General features: G+C 39.1%; 1 protein-coding gene across 1 annotated transcript in view; it reads left to right on the forward strand.

Moving 5' to 3' along the window:
- Positions 1-19,748, forward strand: part of GREB1L (GREB1 like retinoic acid receptor coactivator) — a 64,211-nt gene that overhangs the window by 12,460 nt on the left and 32,003 nt on the right. The window contains exons 5-12 of the mRNA XM_035902993.1: positions 1,932-2,054; positions 7,433-7,570; positions 7,899-8,018; positions 9,775-9,912; positions 11,668-11,853; positions 16,552-16,878; positions 17,749-17,877; positions 18,454-18,588. Of these exons, the coding sequence (XP_035758886.1) occupies positions 1,932-2,054; positions 7,433-7,570; positions 7,899-8,018; positions 9,775-9,912; positions 11,668-11,853; positions 16,552-16,878; positions 17,749-17,877; positions 18,454-18,588 (1,296 nt within the window). The remainder of the gene's footprint in view (positions 1-1,931; positions 2,055-7,432; positions 7,571-7,898; positions 8,019-9,774; positions 9,913-11,667; positions 11,854-16,551; positions 16,879-17,748; positions 17,878-18,453; positions 18,589-19,748) is intronic.

Below are 19,748 nucleotides of genomic sequence, written 5' to 3' on the forward strand. Positions count from 1 at the left end.
AGGAGAAATCTTGCATACTCTTGCCATTTATGGTGTGTTTTACACTTGGGCTTACCCTCTACCATGGCAGCCTGTGCGATATTGCTGTGTGCTGAAAAGATGACATTTGTGACCCCAAGGCAACGTAGCCATGGGGTCTCTTACTGGAGGATGCAGAGGTTTGGAGCTAGAGCCATGCAAACACTCAAGGAGAGAATGATTTATCTACTTTCTGCCTACTAAGTTGGTATATATGCAGACTGGTTGTCTTCCTCAGCTGTGGTCTCACTCAGTAAAGACAGAGTTTGATCTGGTGCCTGTTGCCAAAGAGGATGATGTGAGGCAAGGAGAAGCTCCACAGGAGGACTGACATGCATCTGAAGAGTCACATCCTCATGTGAATGGCAGCATGACACCAGAGAGAGATGGTTATCACTGAGCTGTATGAGTGATTATAGTCCTGTATCAGTTAGTGGTTCAAAGGGATCCTGGCTTCAGCTGCTTTTCTCAGTTACAAGTACTATTAACTACTGCTTTAGAGTGGATGTGTTTTTCAGCAGCGTTTTTCACAAAACAACTACAGATTTAACTTGCTAGTCTCTTTTTGAAGTTCCAAATACAGAAAAAGGAAACCTTATTTACATTTTGGAATCCTTTTCCTGAAACCCCTCCCTGATGCTCAGGTGGTTGCGGTTGGTGTGTGTGTGTCCTGGTGTATGTCCCAGTAAACGCTGTCAGGGGTAATGCACATGTGGAAAGGGCAGGTACTGGGGTTGCTTTTGGTTATATGCTGATTGCAAGTGTTTTGAGCACCCGTGAAAGTTTAGAAAATCGACCAAAGATCACCCTCGTGGGCATTATTTTGATAGGCTCCATCCCCATATTACTACCATCCACCTGGTAACCCTTCACCCTTTATGTACATTAAAGGTCTAATTAGAAGAAGAAAAATGCTTTTAAATACCCCTTTCTCTTCAAACAAAACCTGATTAGATGTCAGCTTTTAAAATGGATTAATGTGTGATTTTTAAGGTGACTTTCTCCTCCCTCAACTCAGTTTTCATCCAGACAGACACAGCACTGAGATCTCCCTGAAGGTTTTGTGGAGGCATACTAAGAATCTGGGTTTCAGCACAATTTCTCCTTTTAAAGGGCAACATATGACGGTTTGTATAAAGGTTGTGCCACAAAAGTCGCTGAGTGTTTCCTGGGATATGTCCAGTACCTTCAAATCTCTTGTGTTTTGAGCACCCGTGAAAGTTTAGAAAATCGACCAAAGATCACCCTCGTGGGCATTATTTTGATAGGCTCCATCCCCATATTACTACCATCCACCTGGTAACCCTTCACCCTTTATGTACATTAAAGGTCTAATTAGAAGAAGAAAAATGCTTTTAAATACCCCTTTCTCTTCAAACAAAACCTGATTAGATGTCAGCTTTTAAAATGGATTAATGTGTGATTTTTAAGGTGACTTTCTCCTCCCTCAACTCAGTTTTCATCCAGACAGACACAGCACTGAGATCTCCCTGAAGGTTTTGTGGAGGCATACTAAGAATCTGGGTTTCAGCACAATTTCTCCTTTTAAAGGGCAACATATGACGGTTTGTATAAAGGTTGTGCCACAAAAGTCGCTGAGTGTTTCCTGGGATATGTCCAGTACCTTCAAATCTCTTGGAAGCTGCAAACTGAGGGCTTTTGCCATTTTGCAGCATCTGGTCTCTATTTGCCTGGCCCTCTGAGTGGCCCCCAGGGAGGTTTTCTTAATTAGAAGACAAAGTTGACTAAACTGCGAGAGCTGTATCTTCATTGAATGCTGCCATTTGCTGCTGTTTGTCGTACGTGCTGTATGTATGCTTTTAACATTTTGTCACCTTTCGCCACCGTGTTGCTGAACTTCCCTACTGGAAGGCAGGCCGTGTTAATATGTACTGTAGCTGCTTCGTTTGCAGAATGTAGAAGCAGGCAATCATCTGCTGCTAACCTCTCTGCTAAACCAAATTCTTCGGTGTCACCGTCCACGACCCCAGAGGGTGGATCAGCTAATGGATACAAATCAGGGTTCACTCAGACAGGTAGGAGCTGAAAGTGCTATAAAGATAACCATTGGGGGTGGTAAGTTACCTCTGATATTGTTGGTTCAGGGATGCTGTAAACAACTGGGTATTTACCTCAAGCCATGTATAGATTACAGCGGGGAGGATGCCTGTCAAAATCTGTTTTGTGAAAGATGAAGACCCAGGTGAGGCTGAAGGTTAGCTTAGTCCTCATAAGAAAAGTCGATTAAAAGGTATTAAAAGATCTTTTGGTTAATTTATTTGATTCTGTATGTCCCTGGGTTTGTTTAATTTAATTTTTTGTGGATCTCAAAAAAACTTGAATTACATATAGGGAGGTATTTACTTAGTATGTAGACTAGGTTATTTGTATTGAAAAGGAAAATAATCTTTTGGGGTTAGGGGGGCAGCTTTTATTTGTTTGCTTATTTATTTATTTAAATTTTATTTCACATAAGGGTGTACTTAGAATAGCAATTTCCCCGTACACATACAGTGGTATTGTGTTATGTGAGCTAGCGTGCATCTCATAACTGTTTTAGAAAGCTATTAATGGCATACTTAAACAAGGAGAAGCTATAAAAATCAAATGGACATTGGCTGACAAAGAAGCAGCACCTTAATTTCATGTATTTATTTATTTATTTATTTATTTATTGCAAATAACCAAGGTGCTTTTGTTTGAGCTTTTTTTCCTCATTGCTTTACTGCAGCTTCATCTATGCTGTTTATATGCTTTTGTGTCTGTTTGTGCTATTTCTTGAAAAGTTAAAAACAGGAGAAAACTTTCTGTTAGTTGTAATTGGTTGATATGTACGTACCAGAACATATGTTTCTCTAGAGGAGTATGAAATGCAGATGAAAAAACAAGCTTGTTAAAATACTTCTTCCACTTACAAAGTATGTTAAAAAGGAATAGCAAATAAAAGCTGAACATATGCATTCTTATGAAATCATAATCACTGATCAGTATGTTCAGAGACACTTTCCCCTGGTGGTCACCCCTGTCTCTGTTTAGGAAGCTGTGTGCTCTGGGCTTTGGTGAAAATTAAATGAGAGTGTTGTTTAAATATCTGCATTTCATTGCATGATCCATTGCCTTCCAGATCCTGGCATGAGAACTGTGCAGATGCATGAGAACCTATTTATTTCAAACAACAAGTGATCCAATATTTACACAGCTTTGTCTTCTATTGTACCTGCCAAGTTAATAGATACACCTTTTATATACTGCTTTCTCCTTATCACCTGGTGCGATTTTCAGCCCGCTTGGTGTTTCTGTGTGTCACTGTTTGTACTCTTAGGTCACAGTTGTCAAAACCTTTTCATCTCCTTCTACTGTTATCTTCTCGTGAAGATAATGCCACATGCATACATATGAATCCCCTGTGACCGGGAGAAGGGGGGAGGGCACCTTTTTTTGGTGGCGTGAATTCTGACATATGTCGCCTATGATGGAGGTCTGACTTTTTCTCTCCTAGGCTTTGCATAGCTTTACTTTGAGTTGAATTCTTGGTTGGTTTAAAATGGGAGTACTTACTAGCAAGTTGCTTTCTGAAATAATCTTCGGTTTATTGTCAACTCATACCCATTTTTTCCTTTTAAAGTTGTGTAAATATTCCCGTTTTCTGCCCTTCTAAGTGAGCAGTTCAGTCTCCAAGTTCTGGAAGACACCTGTAGGTAGACAGTTACAGGCACACACAGGGAGCTGCACTGAAATGGTAATTTTATCATAGAAATTACAGCACGAGAGAATTTTGAAATACCATAGTTAAAGCTGACAGTACGGTGTGGCCATGACATTGCAGTCAGGTGTCAGGTCCCCCTTTGAAAACAGTGTGTGAAGATGCAGTTCCATTGCCGAGGAGAGGCGACTGGCAATGCAGAAATGGCTGAAACCTGGAACAGAATCAAAAATTCAGTTTTAGGCAGACACACAAGAGGGAAAACTTCAATTCAGGTGTTAAAAGGGTGTTAAGCAACTAGAATCAGGGTTTTACAATAGAAAGATGAACAATTTTAATAACTGGTAGTACTACAAATTCTGCTTACATACCGGTGTGATGTTTAAAGGTACACCAGCCACATCTGCACTCATAGATAAAATTTCAAGAAAATGTATTAGAACTAGAGAGAAGAAAAAAAACCCCAAAGCTTCTGGACAGCTTACTTTGAGGAAAGCTTTAACACTACATATTTGCTACATCATATTTAATGAGAGACCAACGTTTTCTTCCAAAGCCCCTGACTTGGTGGTCTATTTTGTTAGCCACTCAGCACATTTCCTGTGAATGTGGACAAGGCTTTCTGGTGGAGCAGCAGCAGCAGAGTCTTCTGTCTTCATTCCCCATCCCAGTTACTCCGTCTGGCAAAGCAGACTGTCCTCCCCACCCTCCTTTGTCAAATGGTGTGTGGCCTGAGGGTGAATGTATTTGGCAGATCAAGTTGGTCTTTGCCTTCTGTTTTATTTCCCTGGCTGTTTTACTAGGACATCCGTAGGGGAACTTAGCCTACTTTGCCTACTTGTTGCAAGCTACTTCCCAGACAAATGTGGATTTAATAGTCTTTCACCCCAGTTATAAGATTTTGGATTTATCAGTGTGTCAGCACCCAAATGTCAAATTTTTCATGTAGTAAATTGCAGATATTACATGCCTGATGTTAAAGTAGGGGCCTACATGCTGAGAGGTCTGGAATCAGTTCTGATTTACAGTTTCATACTGGCCAAGTATTAGAATTTGTTCTTCAGTTTATCCATCTATAAAATAGAGCTAATATTTCCAGCCTTGGTAAGGTGCTCTAAGGAGTTGCTGTTTGTTAATTCATGCAAAGAGCTTGGGCTTAGATGCTCTTCATTTTTTATCCAGACTTACTAATGGACATACACTTTTCTTAGCCTTATAGACAGTAATGCTGTAAGGAGATTATGGATTTGATATTATTTTGTGCCCTAAGTCAAGCTCAGCTTGTCTGACAGAGGTTCGATAACTTGTTCTTGAAAATCTCAGATGATGGAGATTCCACAACCCTTTTAGGCAACTTATTCCAGCGCTTATTCCCTGTGCTTGCTGGGGGCAAGTCACATAAGCTCTTGGCCTTAGCTTTGTCATCTGTAACATGGGACAGCTGTGTTTGCTTGCCTATCCCACAGGGGTGTTTTGAGGAGCAATGAGATAGCCCTTTCTATGGTTAAAATATGTTTTGAGTGTATGTGAATACAAAATATTGTGAAAGAGATCAATCAGTAGATTATGAGATTCTATAGAAATGCCCAGTTAAATGTTTGTTACAGCTCCTAAAAGATACCAATACATGATGATTTCTTAGATGCGTAAAAAAATTGTTTGCATTATATGCAGAGATGAGTTTAGATAAATGTGTATATAATGTGTATATAATACAAATTATATATGCACAGATACATAAAATTTTTAATCATTAATTAATTAAACAACTTCTTTTCCCAGATTCTTCAGTATTCAGTCCAGCAAAATCATCTTCTGCTGTCAACTTAAGTGGAACTCAAGACCCATCCCGGAACAAGAGCATTGTGAAACCTCTGGCTCTGTCAGTACAGCTCGTAGGAAAGGCATTTGCTGCAGGTACGGCTTTGCTTTCTAGGATAGCTGAGAGCCAAAGGAATTATCAGCTTAGCAGCCAAGAAATAAGGGAGTCATCTTTTTGGTGGAAAAAGGAAATGAAAACATTCACTACACCAGCATTATCCAAAACTCTCATATTTTTGCAGTCCTCTGCACAAAAATTTTCCATGGCCATTGCTGTCCCCAAACTGAGCCACAGTTTGGCTTTCAGATTTGACATTCTGGTAAAAGTGCATGTCATATCCCTCTTTGCACTTCCGAAGATATTTAAGAGAGCATAAAAGTCACCTCTTGATATGATGCTGATTCTTGCCTCAGTAACTGAGAGCTGTGTGGTGTTCTGCATTTGTAACAGGTATAGTTCCTCCAGATACATTTAATGGAATTTAGTCTCATTTAAAGGAGTTTTAATCTCTGTGCTGTTTTAATTATTTATTTCTGCATTGTGTGTTTAATAAATTAGAACCCTCAACCGTGGCCTCTAAATCTCTCACTGGTACTGTGTTGTGATGTTCTGATTGTTTATGACTTCAGCTGGTTAGTCCTTTAAGCAATGAAAAGAAAATCACACTTATTACAGTGAAGTATGCTCGAATAAGGAAAAATATAAATTTATTTGGTTTATGTATGCACATGAGCACTATGTTTTATACATGATGTATTACACCTGCTATTTTATGCAATATATATTGTTATATATAACCACTTCTGTAACTGACCCGTGCCAGCTGTATCTCTCCATAACAAATTGTTGACTCAGAGTACAAATGGGGAGCTTACAATGGGCAAGTGATGTTATTCAAATTTTACTTATTGGCAACCTGAGAATCTTGTGCTTGAATTTATTTGGATGACTGAGGCTGGAGAGTTCCACATTACATTGTTTTAAGTCAAATACCCACGTTTCAAACTCTTTCCGTTGCAGCTGGCATCAGCAAGCTGCTGCACCATCTCCTGCTGTTGCTCCTAGAATATGTTCCTGGGAGCAAAATCCTTGTGGAGCTGGCAGATATGGCAAGGAACTGTAGTCCCTACTGGGCTCCATGTCTGCTCTGCATCTTATGCCGTTTTTTTTCTCCTGCAAAAATTAGGCTCTAAAAAAGAATAAGAAGGAGCTCAGAAGCATGAGGATAACTTCTTGTGATTCTCTGTCATTGTAGTTTCATTTCGTGATCTGGATATAGTGGGTCCTGCCAGGGTGTCAGACCTGCTGGGACTGGAGGATTGTCTTAGGCAAAGGTAGCAAAATTAAGCATAATTTGCCATAGTAATGCTCAGAGCATACATACTTAACAGCAAACTGTCCTGTCTTGTCTGCCCAGTCTCCCTTGCTAAAGCTTTAGATAAGAGCCCTGTAGGGAATTACTGTGTATGGCACATGGACAACTGGCAGAAAAATATGTAGATGCACCAGAGAGGCTTAGAAATCTCTACAAACTGAATTCATTATGTGCATATTTTTAAATCTTCAGTGTCTAAAAAGACATGTCACAAACTTCCCAATTACATTTTTGTGTGTAATTTTCTATTTTACTTTAGTGGGGTTTCTTTTGGACTTTTTTTCCCACCTATCCTCCCCACCCTGAAATCTGGAGACCCCATTTCAAGGTTAGGATTTTGCAGCCTGTGCCCAGATTAGTCTCTGCCAAGTACACTTCACGCTTTCCCTGGAGTATGTTTCTTTCAGTCACGCATCTTGCCCTGTTCTTTTGTGTCTGCATGCGGCCGTATTATTTTGTTTGTTTGTTTTCAAGATTGGCTCAAGCCATGCACTCTGTATTTTATTATACTCAGCTCCTCTTTCACTGCGTGCCACTGATGTTGCTAATGGAAACGCTAACGGAGGAAGAAATAATGTATTGAGTTCTACAGTCTCTCGGCCAATGCCTCACTCGACATCTCCAAGCCCTGGCTGTGCAGCTGGAGACCAAGGTAAAGAAAACCTCTCTGTTCTTTTATTTTAAGCTGCTGTTGAGCCTGAAATTCGCAAATTTATTCTTCTTCCTATCACTGCTGTTTCTGCAATTCAGTCTTTACAGATCTGTGTGGTTTTTGGTGTGACCATTCATGATAATGCTGTACTTTTTAACACAGGTAATATTTTTCACATCGTAATGTGGCTTCATGTAAATCTAGGTGTAAACCTCTGACTCTCTGTGACATGATAGCAGACCAGCACCGCTGTGAAATGGAAGTGGAGGCTGGAATCTGGTTTTTTGGGAGGATGGGGTTTAGAATTAGTTTTTGCTTTTCTTCTCAGCATCAATGTCCAGTTCTGGACCACCAAAGAAACGTCACCGGGGATGGTCTCCTGGGTCCCCAGTCCCTCCTCCTGGTTTAGCGGTACCTGCTCCTACAATTCGACCTTCGGCAAGAACAGGTAACGCTTGAATCAGACAGATTTCATTTGTAAAAAGCTGTATTCAGCCAGACCAGTAGTCTTGTGCTGCTTCTCTTAAGTGTTGCACAGAGAACATAACTAAGCTTGTTGAAGTAGTTAAGGACACCATGGAAGGTTTTTCAGATGCCCCAGGAAAACACATGTGATTGCCTGGTCCTTGTTGCCATAATCTAAGATGGGACAATGGGAAAGTAAAATTATTGGAGGAGAGAGAAGAAAGGAAGAGGAGAGTAGTGTTAATAAGGATCCAAAGCTATCTAAGTCCCCCAAATGTAACTCAGTTTTTCCAAAATTGTGCAGGTGTGTGGATGTATGAAATATTTGAATGATTTCCGTTAGCCTTCACCTTGAATGTTGTGTTTCAGTCTAGTGTGGCATGCTACAGAAGCAGTACAGTCAGTTCCTGCACAGGAAAAAGGGCTTCATATCATTTTTGCCTAACAAAGGACACTAATGTCCACTAGGTCATCTTCAGTTAAAAGCATAAAGTTTGTGAGACCAAATGTCTATTGTGCATGGAAAAGTTATGAGGGATATGTAACATCACAATGTGAAACAGGTTTAAATACGAGTATGTGTGAATACTCATCAGTATCCGTGTAGGTACCACTTTATGATAGCTATCAACAAAACTGTTCACTGTTTAAGCACTTTTCAGTTGTGGGATTCAGAATAATTTGTAAAGGGGAATAAACAATTACTTATTCCTATCTCTAGAGAGTGGGAGAACAAATATACAAGAAAAAAATCCAACATTTGTCAATATGCACAATATATTCTTAACTCTGCTTTGGAGGGCTTGATTTTGAGGTATTTGGGAATTGACTTTCAGAGATACTAATCACAGTAAGAAGGGTTACATGGTACTGCAGGCCTGCCTACCTGAGCAGCTCGAATCAATCACAGCTTTTGTAGATTTCCAGCTGCAGAGGCCTGCTGAAGATACGTGATACAAGGCAATCTCCTCCCTTTTGCTGAGTTTGTCTCAACAAATCCACTACCTCTGTTGTGGACTCCATTTTCCATGAGTCTTTCATAGTGGTTTTTTTCTATTGGATAAACAATTAAACTGCTAAAATATATGCATGCATGCATTCATTGATGCTGCCTATGATGCTTTTCTGTTGATGGCATTGTTTGAAAAATCTGTTACAAACCACCAAATGAAGCCTGAGAAACTTCTGAAGCAGACTTCATGCTGAAACCTGATTACAGATTACAAAATTCTTGCACTTTGTTTCTTTTTACTTGTGAAAAAGCTGCTTTTGCTCTTGCATGAGTAGAGCCTAATTTTTATCCTTGTAGCAATTGTCTAAGAACAACTTTGAGATTTTGGCCTGTATTTGTTTTTCTTATCTACATATATTCTATGTCAGAAGTCAGAGCAGTCTCTTCCCTTCTATTGAGAGGCAGTATTGAGAGGTAACCTCTGTCTTAGAGGTGGCCTTTTGGCTGAGTACTTGGCTTTGTTTGAAGATGCATATTCAAACCTGTGTTTTCCTCTCTCATTCCCACCAACAATACAGTGGTCAGAAAAAGTTTTATTTTAGGGGTGGGGCCACAGGAGGATATAGGCTCTTAATTTAAATTACTTAAAACTATAGCAGGAAATGCAGAGACCTTTTGAATTTTATTACAGTTAGTGATCTGCAGTAATTTTTTTCATTTGTTCATACGGCCAAATCACAGTATGAGCCTTTTAGTAATGGAAGCTTCTCTTTTCTTTATTTTATAGAGCCTCTTTTGTCAGTCCCAGTTCCTCAATCCATGTTAACTGGAATTTTACAGCCTCAACCCATCCCAGCAGGGGAGACTGTAATAGTTCCTGAAAACCTGCTGAATAACTCAGGAGTCAGACCAGTGATTCTGATAGGTAAGTCTTACATGGGGGAATCAAATGCTGCATTTTGAATAAATGCATGCTCCCCTAGAAGAAAGGGGGTGTTGATTTCTTTTTGTTGGTTCTGGCATTCAGTACAATATGAAGTCAGTTTGTCACGGATAGTTCGCTTTAGTTGCTCAACACTTAAAATTGGAAGTTAAGCGATTGCTGGAGAATCTGATTTGCAAACAGGTCACAACTAGGTCAAATTTATACAAAACCTCTGGCCAAATTGAAGTTTTGTACAAATAAGATTTTTGTAAAATCCAGGAATAGAAATATTTCCACGTAATGAAAATAGCTTTCCAGTGTAAACAACTTACAAAACAAGCAAATATTTCCCACAGCATTTATAGTCCAGATCTTGAAGCCCAGGGATTCTGCATGAGAACCAGAAAATTAATTTGAACTGACTAATCAGAAGTGAATCATACTAACTTTTTTAGTCCATACTTCTTGTAAGCAACTGAGATAACAGATCAGGCTTTTAAAACCCGTTAGCTGTATAAAGTACATTGTTAACCCTTAGAAGGACATTGCTTTTACTTTAAAAGTATGACTCGTAGTGTGAATATCACTTTCAAGCTGAGCTACTTGGACATACTATATAATAAAGATGGGTTGTCTAGTGCTGCTGAAATTTTTTTGGTTCTTTAAATCTCTTTTCAACCCAGCACCATACAGATGGTTGTATAAAGTAGCTTCAGTGTTAACAGAACATGCCTGTGAATACAGTCCATGGAATAATTTATCATTCCTGAAGAAATGGAAAAGTTCTCCAAGTCCTCACTTGCACAGATAATCCCAATACACACAATTCCCAGAGAATGAACAGGGCCGTGTGCTAGTAAAACCATCAAGGGTAGGGTTACACTTCTTCTAGTCTATGTTGCTTGGTGTTGTCTTCTAGAAGCTCTAGCACGGTGCTCTAACGGTTTGCAGAGGAACACTTCCTTATTAAAGATGAGGGTGCCTACGGTCATCAGCTTAAGTGCAAATTGAATGCAGCCCTTAGGCTCTTGGGAGAGTTGCCAGTGAAGTCCTCAGTTAGGCTAAATGTTAGTGGCTCTGAGAAACAGCGTCCTATTAATAGTACAGAACCAGATGTACCCAAATGGATGGGTTTGGCAAAACCTGTGTGGAATTTTTTTTAAAATGAAAACTTTCTCAAGGAAAAGAGGAGTTAGCCTGCGCTCATGTGCTTTACCTTACAGAACATCATGTTTAGTTGTTGATGTTTATTTAATCTGTTTATGAAAACAGAATTGAAACATGGCAAAAAAGGTAAAATCAATCACAGAAATACCACAGTGGCTGAATCAATGCTAATGTGACTTATGCTGCTTTCATAATGTCAAGATCAATGTACTTTTGCTTCCATTGATTTTTCTTTTTTGTACGCTATATTATGGAGAATCTGTATTTAAAGGCCAGGGTAGGAACTAAACAGATAATATTCTCGGTTGTATTTGGATAACAATAATTATGCTGCTGGTACGCCATTATTGTTAGTGTTTGCAAGTCTATGTGATCACTTGTAAAATACAGCAAAGGATCTCTGGCCTATCTCGTTTATTTTGTAAGCAATTATAATGTCAAGAACAGTCACTGATGCAGTGTATTTTGCAAGATAACACTAAGGAGAAGTTTGGAAATGTATACATTGTGCAAGATTTCATGTAGTGGCATATTTTGTGAATTTCTGGGGGTGTTTTTTTTGTTTGTTTTTTTTTTTTTTTATCAAAGGTTATGGCACTTTACCTTATTTCTATGGAAATGTTGGTGATATTGTTGTAAGTCCCTTGCTGGTGAATTGCTACAAGATTCCACAGCTGGAAAACAAGGATTTGGATCTCTTGGGTTTGACAAGCAGTCAGCTGCTAAGTGTGGAAAATATGATACTTTTAACTATTCAGTATCTTGTCCAACTAGGTAAGCAATTTGTCATAAGCACTTGTTTTTATTTGTGACTGTCCTTTTCTCTCCTCACTCGCTTTATGTCCATTTCAGAGCCAATTTTCTGGCTGGTTTTGTGCCTGGCAGAGGTAAGTGGCTCCATCTAGTGTGTGTGACTTCGCTACTTTGTTCATCAAACTGAAGAAGTGACATGAATTTAAAGGCTGATACTGCTTCTGCTCTCCATATGGGGATCGACCAGGTCACCTTTGTGAAAATGGATTTGCAATGCAGATAACTCATTTGCTTAGGGTATCAAACCATCAGTTATCACAGCTCTTTCTAAGGACAGTCAGTCTGTTTTATTCAGTTTTGTGACAAATGCTGGCAGATGTGTGATGGTCATCATTGTTTTGGTGACAGCACCGTTTACATGAAAACCACATTTGTTATTCAGACCAAGGCAAGTGATTCAGTGAATATCTCATTCTTGTAAGTGTTTTTGAAATGGACTCTTTGCAAGAGAGAGCAAACTAGCAAACCACATTTTCTTTCTCTTATTGTAGGTCCAGACATTTTTCCCTACCTTAGAGTAAAAAGCAGCAGTGTTAATCTTTTAGAAGTTAAAGAATAGTGCAGGATAGCCTTGGGAAACTTCTCACAGCAGTCTCTGTCTTAACTTCTGTATTTGAAAAGATGTTTCTTATGCTAGAGGAGAGTGTGAAATGACTTTTGTGAAGAGCACGCTGCTTTTCCTGTACTGGGTTTCTGCTAGGGCATCTGTAATACATAACGGTGTGAAAACTGCAAACATTTCAAAAGAAGCACAACTGGTGATAACCCTGTAATTTGGGGAGCAAATGTGCTCTGTGCAGGTTTCACCCATGGGTTCTTATGCTTTGCTCTTCTCCCTTGATGCAGTACTGTTACCGAAGGGAAGGAGGCCATCTTCTGTGTTGTAATACTCTCTAAGTAACTTGTTTGCTTTATTTATCATTCTCTGCCTCAGTAGTCCATTGGATGCCCTGTCAGAACTGACAGAGGGTTTCTTTATTTTTTACAGGCTGAATGTTTTTCTGTTGCCCTTCCCTCAGTGGGCTTAGATTTGTTATTCATGGTTTTCATCTTCACTGGAAAGTCTGTAGAGCCTGCATGTTAAAACCAGCTGCTTGACACAGTTCTGGCTTGATTAGAGGCAGCTTGCAAATTTCCTTCTGAGAAACATGTAGGCAGCTGATAGAGCATTTCCAGTTAAAAATAAACAATTTATTGAAACTTACCCAGTCAGTGAACCACACTCCATGAGCAAATCCAACCTTAGATGGGTGCAGCAAGTCTATGCTTGCTGCAAACTAGAGAAGGCTTCATGCAAAGCCTCTGGAGCTGAGCTGCGCTGTGTCTAGTGAGCACCGTGCCTTCGGCATAAAGCAGTTCCCTGATTAGCAGGTGTTTGGTTTGGCTTTTGTTCTTAGCTGTGCAAAGCTGAATAGTTTTCCATTTGGCCTTATGTGGAGATGGGCGTGAGCACTGTAAGATGAAAGAACCTAATGAGGAGAAAAGTGAAAACATTCTGCAGAGCATGGGGATCAAAACATGTTGCTGGTTTGAATATTGGTACAAACTTAAAACTGTTGGAATTGTGACAGTTGCACTGAACTGTAGCCTTTATCCCGTTTTGTAAAATCAAAGCAGATTAAAGATGATTGGAGGGCAGCCAGGTTCAAAAGTTTTTGACGAGGATAAGAGACAAATAAACACATAAATTAACAATTTATTCATGTCAGCCTCTTTTTTTTTCTTGAGAAAGTAGGACTAAAAAGTTTTTCTCTTTTCTGGAGTATGTTGCGAAAGAGTAAGATAAAGGCAAAGATAAAAAAGCAGACAGAAGAATGAAATAGATACTAAGTCCTGCCTAATTTTTTCAGATCTCACTACTTGTACAAAATATGTTTGCAGATGACTGTGATTGCAGAGCATAAGAATATTGTTTATGAAAGTGCTCCTTTTTAAAAAAAATATCTGAGAATTCCTTTCATTTTTCCTGTAGGATTATGACGTTATTAATTGTAGGATAATGCTGTTGTGTTTTCAGAAATCAGCTGAGCAATCTCACAATGATGCTACAGATCACAGCAAACAAAATAAGTGCGTTTCTGGTGCTTTCATTTTAAACATACTAGGAAGACTATACACAGTTAAAGCTGTGATTGTGAGCCATGGCACTGCTCTAAATAAATTCCACTGACTGTGATAAAGGAATAAGTAAAAAATGATCAAGAGGTGTGTTTGATTTCAACGAGTTTTTACAGTCTGTCTCCTGTACTTACTCAGATTTCACATTTGTTATCGTTGGCAGTATTCGTAGTGAAGTATTCTCAAGCTTTGTTTTTATACCTCAAAATGCCCATATTTGCAGTGTAGGTTACATTCTATCATTTGTAGTAGTCTGCTTTTTACTATAGCACTACCGTTTCTACAAACACAGTCTGATCCTACGCAGTGCTAAGGTCTGTATTTTGGTTTTTCAGCTGGAGGAGATTTTTGGACCTTCTGTTAACTACCTGTTTAGAATTCTAAAATCATTCTCCCTTCTCTCTTGTTGCGGTACATTTGAATTGCTTCGACTATGCGTGTGCTGTGACACCCAGAGGTGTTTTGTAGCTTCAGTATCTGAATGCACATCCAGGCTTAAGGCAGGAACAAGCCTCTGTCTTCAGTGGAAGGGATATTCAGACACTCAAAGCAAGAGGCTACTCCAGCAATTCTCCTCATCTTAGGTGGTTTGAGGAGTGGTTCTCTGTGGGATGCACAGTGAAGCGTGTCTACCCAGAAATGGATGGCATTTGAATATGATGTCTTCAACTGTAGATGCTTTTGGAAGCATAACTATGTTAATAAGGTCTTTTTCAAATATTAATATTTTATGGTATTATTTGTTTGGCAGTTTTGTTTTCTGAAGTCAAGATCATCCTTTGCGTACTTATTTCTGTAGAGAAGCTTCCAAATATTCCCTTTTAACTTTGACAGATTCCTGTATACATACTTAGGAAACTGTTCACAATCAAAATCAGTATCTATCATTTTGTCTTCCATCTCATCTGATATTAGTTCCATTATTTTTCTGGATAGCTGTGGAGAACGACTGCCATGAGCCAAGTGTGGTATTAAACACTTCACTAATTTAAAGAGATTTCCTTAGCAGTGCCGTTCTGATAGCTATTTTCTCTTAGAAATCATCTGAATGAAATTCTGTGTGTTCTCATACAGAAGTCTTTCCATTTTCACAATTATTTACATTTTCTTGGGTTCATGATGACCCCTGTGTCTAGAGCCTGTCTCTTAAGTAACCTCCCTCCATCAGCAAAAGCTTGCTTTTATTTCTTTTAGTGTATAACATTTTTCTTGTTGTGGTTGATACCTTGTAGATAGAATTTGTTTCTGCAGAAGATTTCTCTATCAATAAATGTCTATTTTTATCTGTTTTGAGATCTTCAAAGATTTAGAATGCGTGATTCTTTCTTAGACAGGAAAATAAAACATGTTTCCAAGGAAGAGAACTACAAAGAGACAATTATGCCCAAACTGCATTAAATTAGACTCATTAGAACTTTTTAGTTTGCATCAAAAATGAAAAAAGCCTTGCATTTACAAGTCTATAGTTGTCCTACCATCCTATGGTAATTGGATGGTGACACTCTCCAAATGTTACTTCTCAAAAAGGCAAAATGGCAGCAGGTGGCAGTTTTTACAGATTCTGTCCTATAGGTTATTTACCCACTCCCTGCCCTGCTGTTCACACAACCTTTCTGTTTCCTTTTTTTCACTGCCCTTTTTTCTTGTTGTCTTCGGCCCTGAAAGAAAACATAAAACCAAAACCAGCATTTCACATATCTCTGGTATTTAAGCCCCCCCTTTTTGTCATAAAAAAGCAAGCTGTTGAAGCATGAAGCTGTCTTCTTTGGCACTGACATGAGATCTTGGCAGTTTAAGCTATGGTTACTTTTTGCTCTGTGTTCATGAATATTTTTATCTGTTCCTGAGTATCTCTGACAATGAGACAAATCTTACTGAGCATGATGTTAATTGAAGCTGAGTTGGGGGACTGGTGCTAAGATAGAGTAGCTTATAGTTCTGTTTTCCAGTTCACCATACAAAGTCTGGGGAACATAGATCTAAAGTTGCATATACCTCTTTACATTAGAAGTTTGAGGATTTGCGAAATTAATCTAATTTAACTAAAGTAAAAGAAGAGGTTAAACATGTTTATTTACATCCATGATTAGTTTACGAATATGCATGATGAGAAAAAGCAAAACAAAAACCACTTGACAGGCTCTGCCATACTGCATGGCTGCGATTAGACTGTGAGGATAAGCATTTGGTTTTTCTGCTGTAAAAACATATGGAGGCTACACGATTAATCCTTCTGTTCCGGGCAAAAGGCACATATTTTCCCACTCCCTTGTTTGTCTCACCAGTTTCTGAAGGTAGGAAAGCTAGGAGTGAGATTTAACCTCATTGTTAAAAAAAATGAGATGGTGGGAGAGAGTGGCTTCTAATATGAAAACCCAAGAATAAGCCATGTGGGTAGATACCCGCTGAGTAGCAAGTGGCTTTTGTAAAAGTGAAAAATATGGTGAAGGAGCTTGTCAGATCAAGACAGACTTGTAATTATTCCTGGTTCAATAACATTTTTATATGAGATACTGTTCTGGTTTTTTGTTTTCAATGTAGGTCCTGACCAGATACCCCTGAGGGAAGAATTTGAGCAGATCATGTTGAAAGCTATGCAGGAGTTCACTCTGAGAGAGCGATCCTTGCAAATGAGCGCACAGTGTATCTCTGTGTCACCAGGTCAACTCCCTTGGCTTGCTAGGTTAATTGCTAGTGTGTCCCGGGACCTTGTGCATGTGGTTGTTACCCAGAATTCGCTGGCAGAAGGCATCTCGGAGACCTTGAGGTCTCTCAATGAAATGAAACATCAGCAAAAGCTCCCAGATTATGTAGTTGCCATTTGTGCATCAAAGATAAGAGGAAATGAATTCTGCGTGGTAGTCCTAGGTGAGTATATTTGCAGTATACTTCAAATACCAGTGCAATTTTGCTGAATTAATTTTCTTGAGTCATTTTTCCAGTTTTTGAACCCCTTTTATTCTTTTTATTCTCCTTTGTACTGTTGCACTGGAATGTCACAGTTTACTACACCTCTGTCAAGACTTGGAGTACTGATGTCCATGAGAATCTAGAAGAATAGCCATATGCTAGTCGTTACTACTCCTTGAGAGGCCTGAGACTTTATTGTTTGTGTGGCTACCTTAGAAAATATCTTGAAGTGACCCAGTGACAAAATAGTTGGTTTGTCTTTGTTTTGTGTAACAGCTGTGCTATTTCACGTGGCAATATTGGATTGACCACAGTCTTCTGCAGACCATTGTAAAAGAGATCATGCTTTTTATCCTTTTTACCATGTTGATTTTCAAATTCCGCGTTGGTGACTGGCTGTGATGTTTATGTGTGCATTTATGTGTCTGGAAGGAAGTGAATTTTGACTATTCATCTTTCCTTTGTAGGCAGATAAATCAATAATGTCAATTTTTTACTTTTTTTTTCACACCAGGGATAATTACTTTTTCATATTTACCTAGAATCCTCCATTCCATCTCAGGTACAAATACTTATTTTGCATTATCATTTGTCACCCAAGCGTGCAAAACTGGGCAACAGCTTGCAAAGGGTGTGCTAAACCCATATAACTAATTTTTCCATCACTAGCGAAATAGTCTTGAGGCTGCTCTCTCAGTCCACGGGGCAAAGGCAGTGAAGATCCATGACTGAAGATCAGCATGCCCCACCCTTCTAGGATGAAAAGGTTGTGTTGATAGTACACCGTATTAAAGATTGCTCTCACTTTTTTCCCCCCCTCTTCTCCAGGTCAGTATCAATCTAGGGCGCTTGCAGAAAGCATGCTTACCACCAGTGAATTTTTAAAAGAGATCAGTTACGAGCTCATCACTGGGAAAGTTAGTTTCCTGGCATCGCATTTCAAAAATACCTCTTTAGGTGAGTGATCCTAAGAAACAAAAGTTCTAGCTGAGACAGTAATTTTTTTAGGGTTCGTGTGTCCCCCGTGTTAAAGCATACATAATACAGCTCTGCCCTCTCCACCGGGAGGCGTTCTTTCCTTCTCTCCATGCTCTGGATGTAAAGGAGCGCTCATTTCCTTCAACCCGTGCAGTGTGAGTTACTCATCCTGTGGCAAAACATTTTTAACACTGTTTATAGTGCTGAATGTGACAGCAGGGCACCCGTAAGCGCGTGAGTCTTTTCTTGTTTGCGCTTTTAGCACAGGTTTTAGCGGTTGTTTTATAGTGTGTGTTTCTTTGTAATCATCAGATGTCACTGCTAGCTGTAAAGACACAGAGCTGAAATTGTTCAGCTGTGGTGTATTTTTTATGGAATTCATTCAACTGGCAAAGCAGTAAATAAAAGAGAAAAATATTCTTCCTCCCTCTCTTCCCTGTATCTCCAGCCCACAGATTCGACATCAGCTATGTGAGAACATGTGTGTATGTAATGTTCTGCATCATTTGTCTGAAACAGCTTCCAGATAATTTGGTGTTGCTAATTCTTATCTAGGTGATGATTTGGACAAGCTGCTGGAGAAAATGCTACAGCAGCGAGGGGAAAGTGTCATTATTCCTTTTAATGGAGATGTTAGCGAGTGCGTGTCATCTCAGGAGGCAATTGCCATGGTTTCTACGCAAGAACCAGGTAATTTATTTTTTTTTACATGCAAGATGTGAAATAAGTGAGTAGTTTGTTAGATGTCAAAATGCACATGCCTCAGAAGAGTCTGAGGGCACAGCCGCAGTCAGTGTGCCAACCTTCAAATATTAATACTGCCAGCTGAATATAGCAATATACGCAGACAGAAAATCTCTGTAGTAACCTTTAGTGATGTTTTTTCCCCTATGTTTTATAATTCCTAAGCTAAAATATGTAATCTTCTGTTCTGTATTAAGCAGCGTACAGAAGATGTTCTTTTGTAACGTTGGCAGCATGGACTCATCTCACCCTTTTGCACCTAGAAAAGGAATGTAACTTTGGGCTTAAGGCAGAGGGGAACTCTGTTCTTGTTCTGATCTCCCCAGGTGTCCTCCTGTATCTTAACTTTTGATATTCCTCACTTTCCATGGGTAAAATGGTAATAATCTGTACCACACACTTGTGCCCTGAAGCTTTTAGGGAAAGTGTTTGAAGATCTTGGACTGAAAGTGCTAGGCAAGTGTAATCCATAATTTGGTTATTTGAGGTGTGTCTTATTCAGTGTAATGTGATGAGATACTTAGGTGCAAAAGATGAGCTAGGATTGCCTGTCTAAAAATGCTAATTATCATTTTCTCATTTCGGAATTCTTTCCTTGTTCAGAGTTTTAACCATACTTTCCTTTTCCAGTAATGGTAAAAGATACATTGGCCTGCTGTGAACACTGAGATTCTTTTAGGTCTAGTATCAAAGCAAATTCAACCTCCAGTAAAGCTTTTTCCCTGTGAAAGAAAGGTATGCTCTTGACTCACATTAGTTAGCTTAAATTAATCAGCTCAGTGTTAGATCTGAATGAAAGCAAGGTGGTTTATAGTCTCTACACTATCGGAAGATCCAACTAGGAAGGCTGCAGGTACTTTGTTATGGCACCCCCAGAAGGACAAAGTCTTGAGCTTCCTCACAGAATTAATTTGAAGGGAGAATGATCCTTTGATTCTGTTATTTTTTTGTTCTTACTGTGTAATGACGTGCAGCAGTGCTTTTTTAAATTTTCATGTTTTCTCAAAATAATATTCTGAGCTAGTTTTGTCTTTTAAAATATGGATGTACAATGATTGAAACTACTGGAATCTGCCTGAATTTAAAAAAAAAAAAAAAAAAAAAAA

The sequence above is a fragment of the Egretta garzetta genome, unplaced genomic scaffold (genome assembly GCF_000687185.1).
Source record: "Egretta garzetta isolate BGI_Z169 unplaced genomic scaffold, ASM68718v1 scaffold229, whole genome shotgun sequence".
NCBI classification, from domain to species: Eukaryota; Metazoa; Chordata; class Aves; order Pelecaniformes; family Ardeidae; genus Egretta; species Egretta garzetta.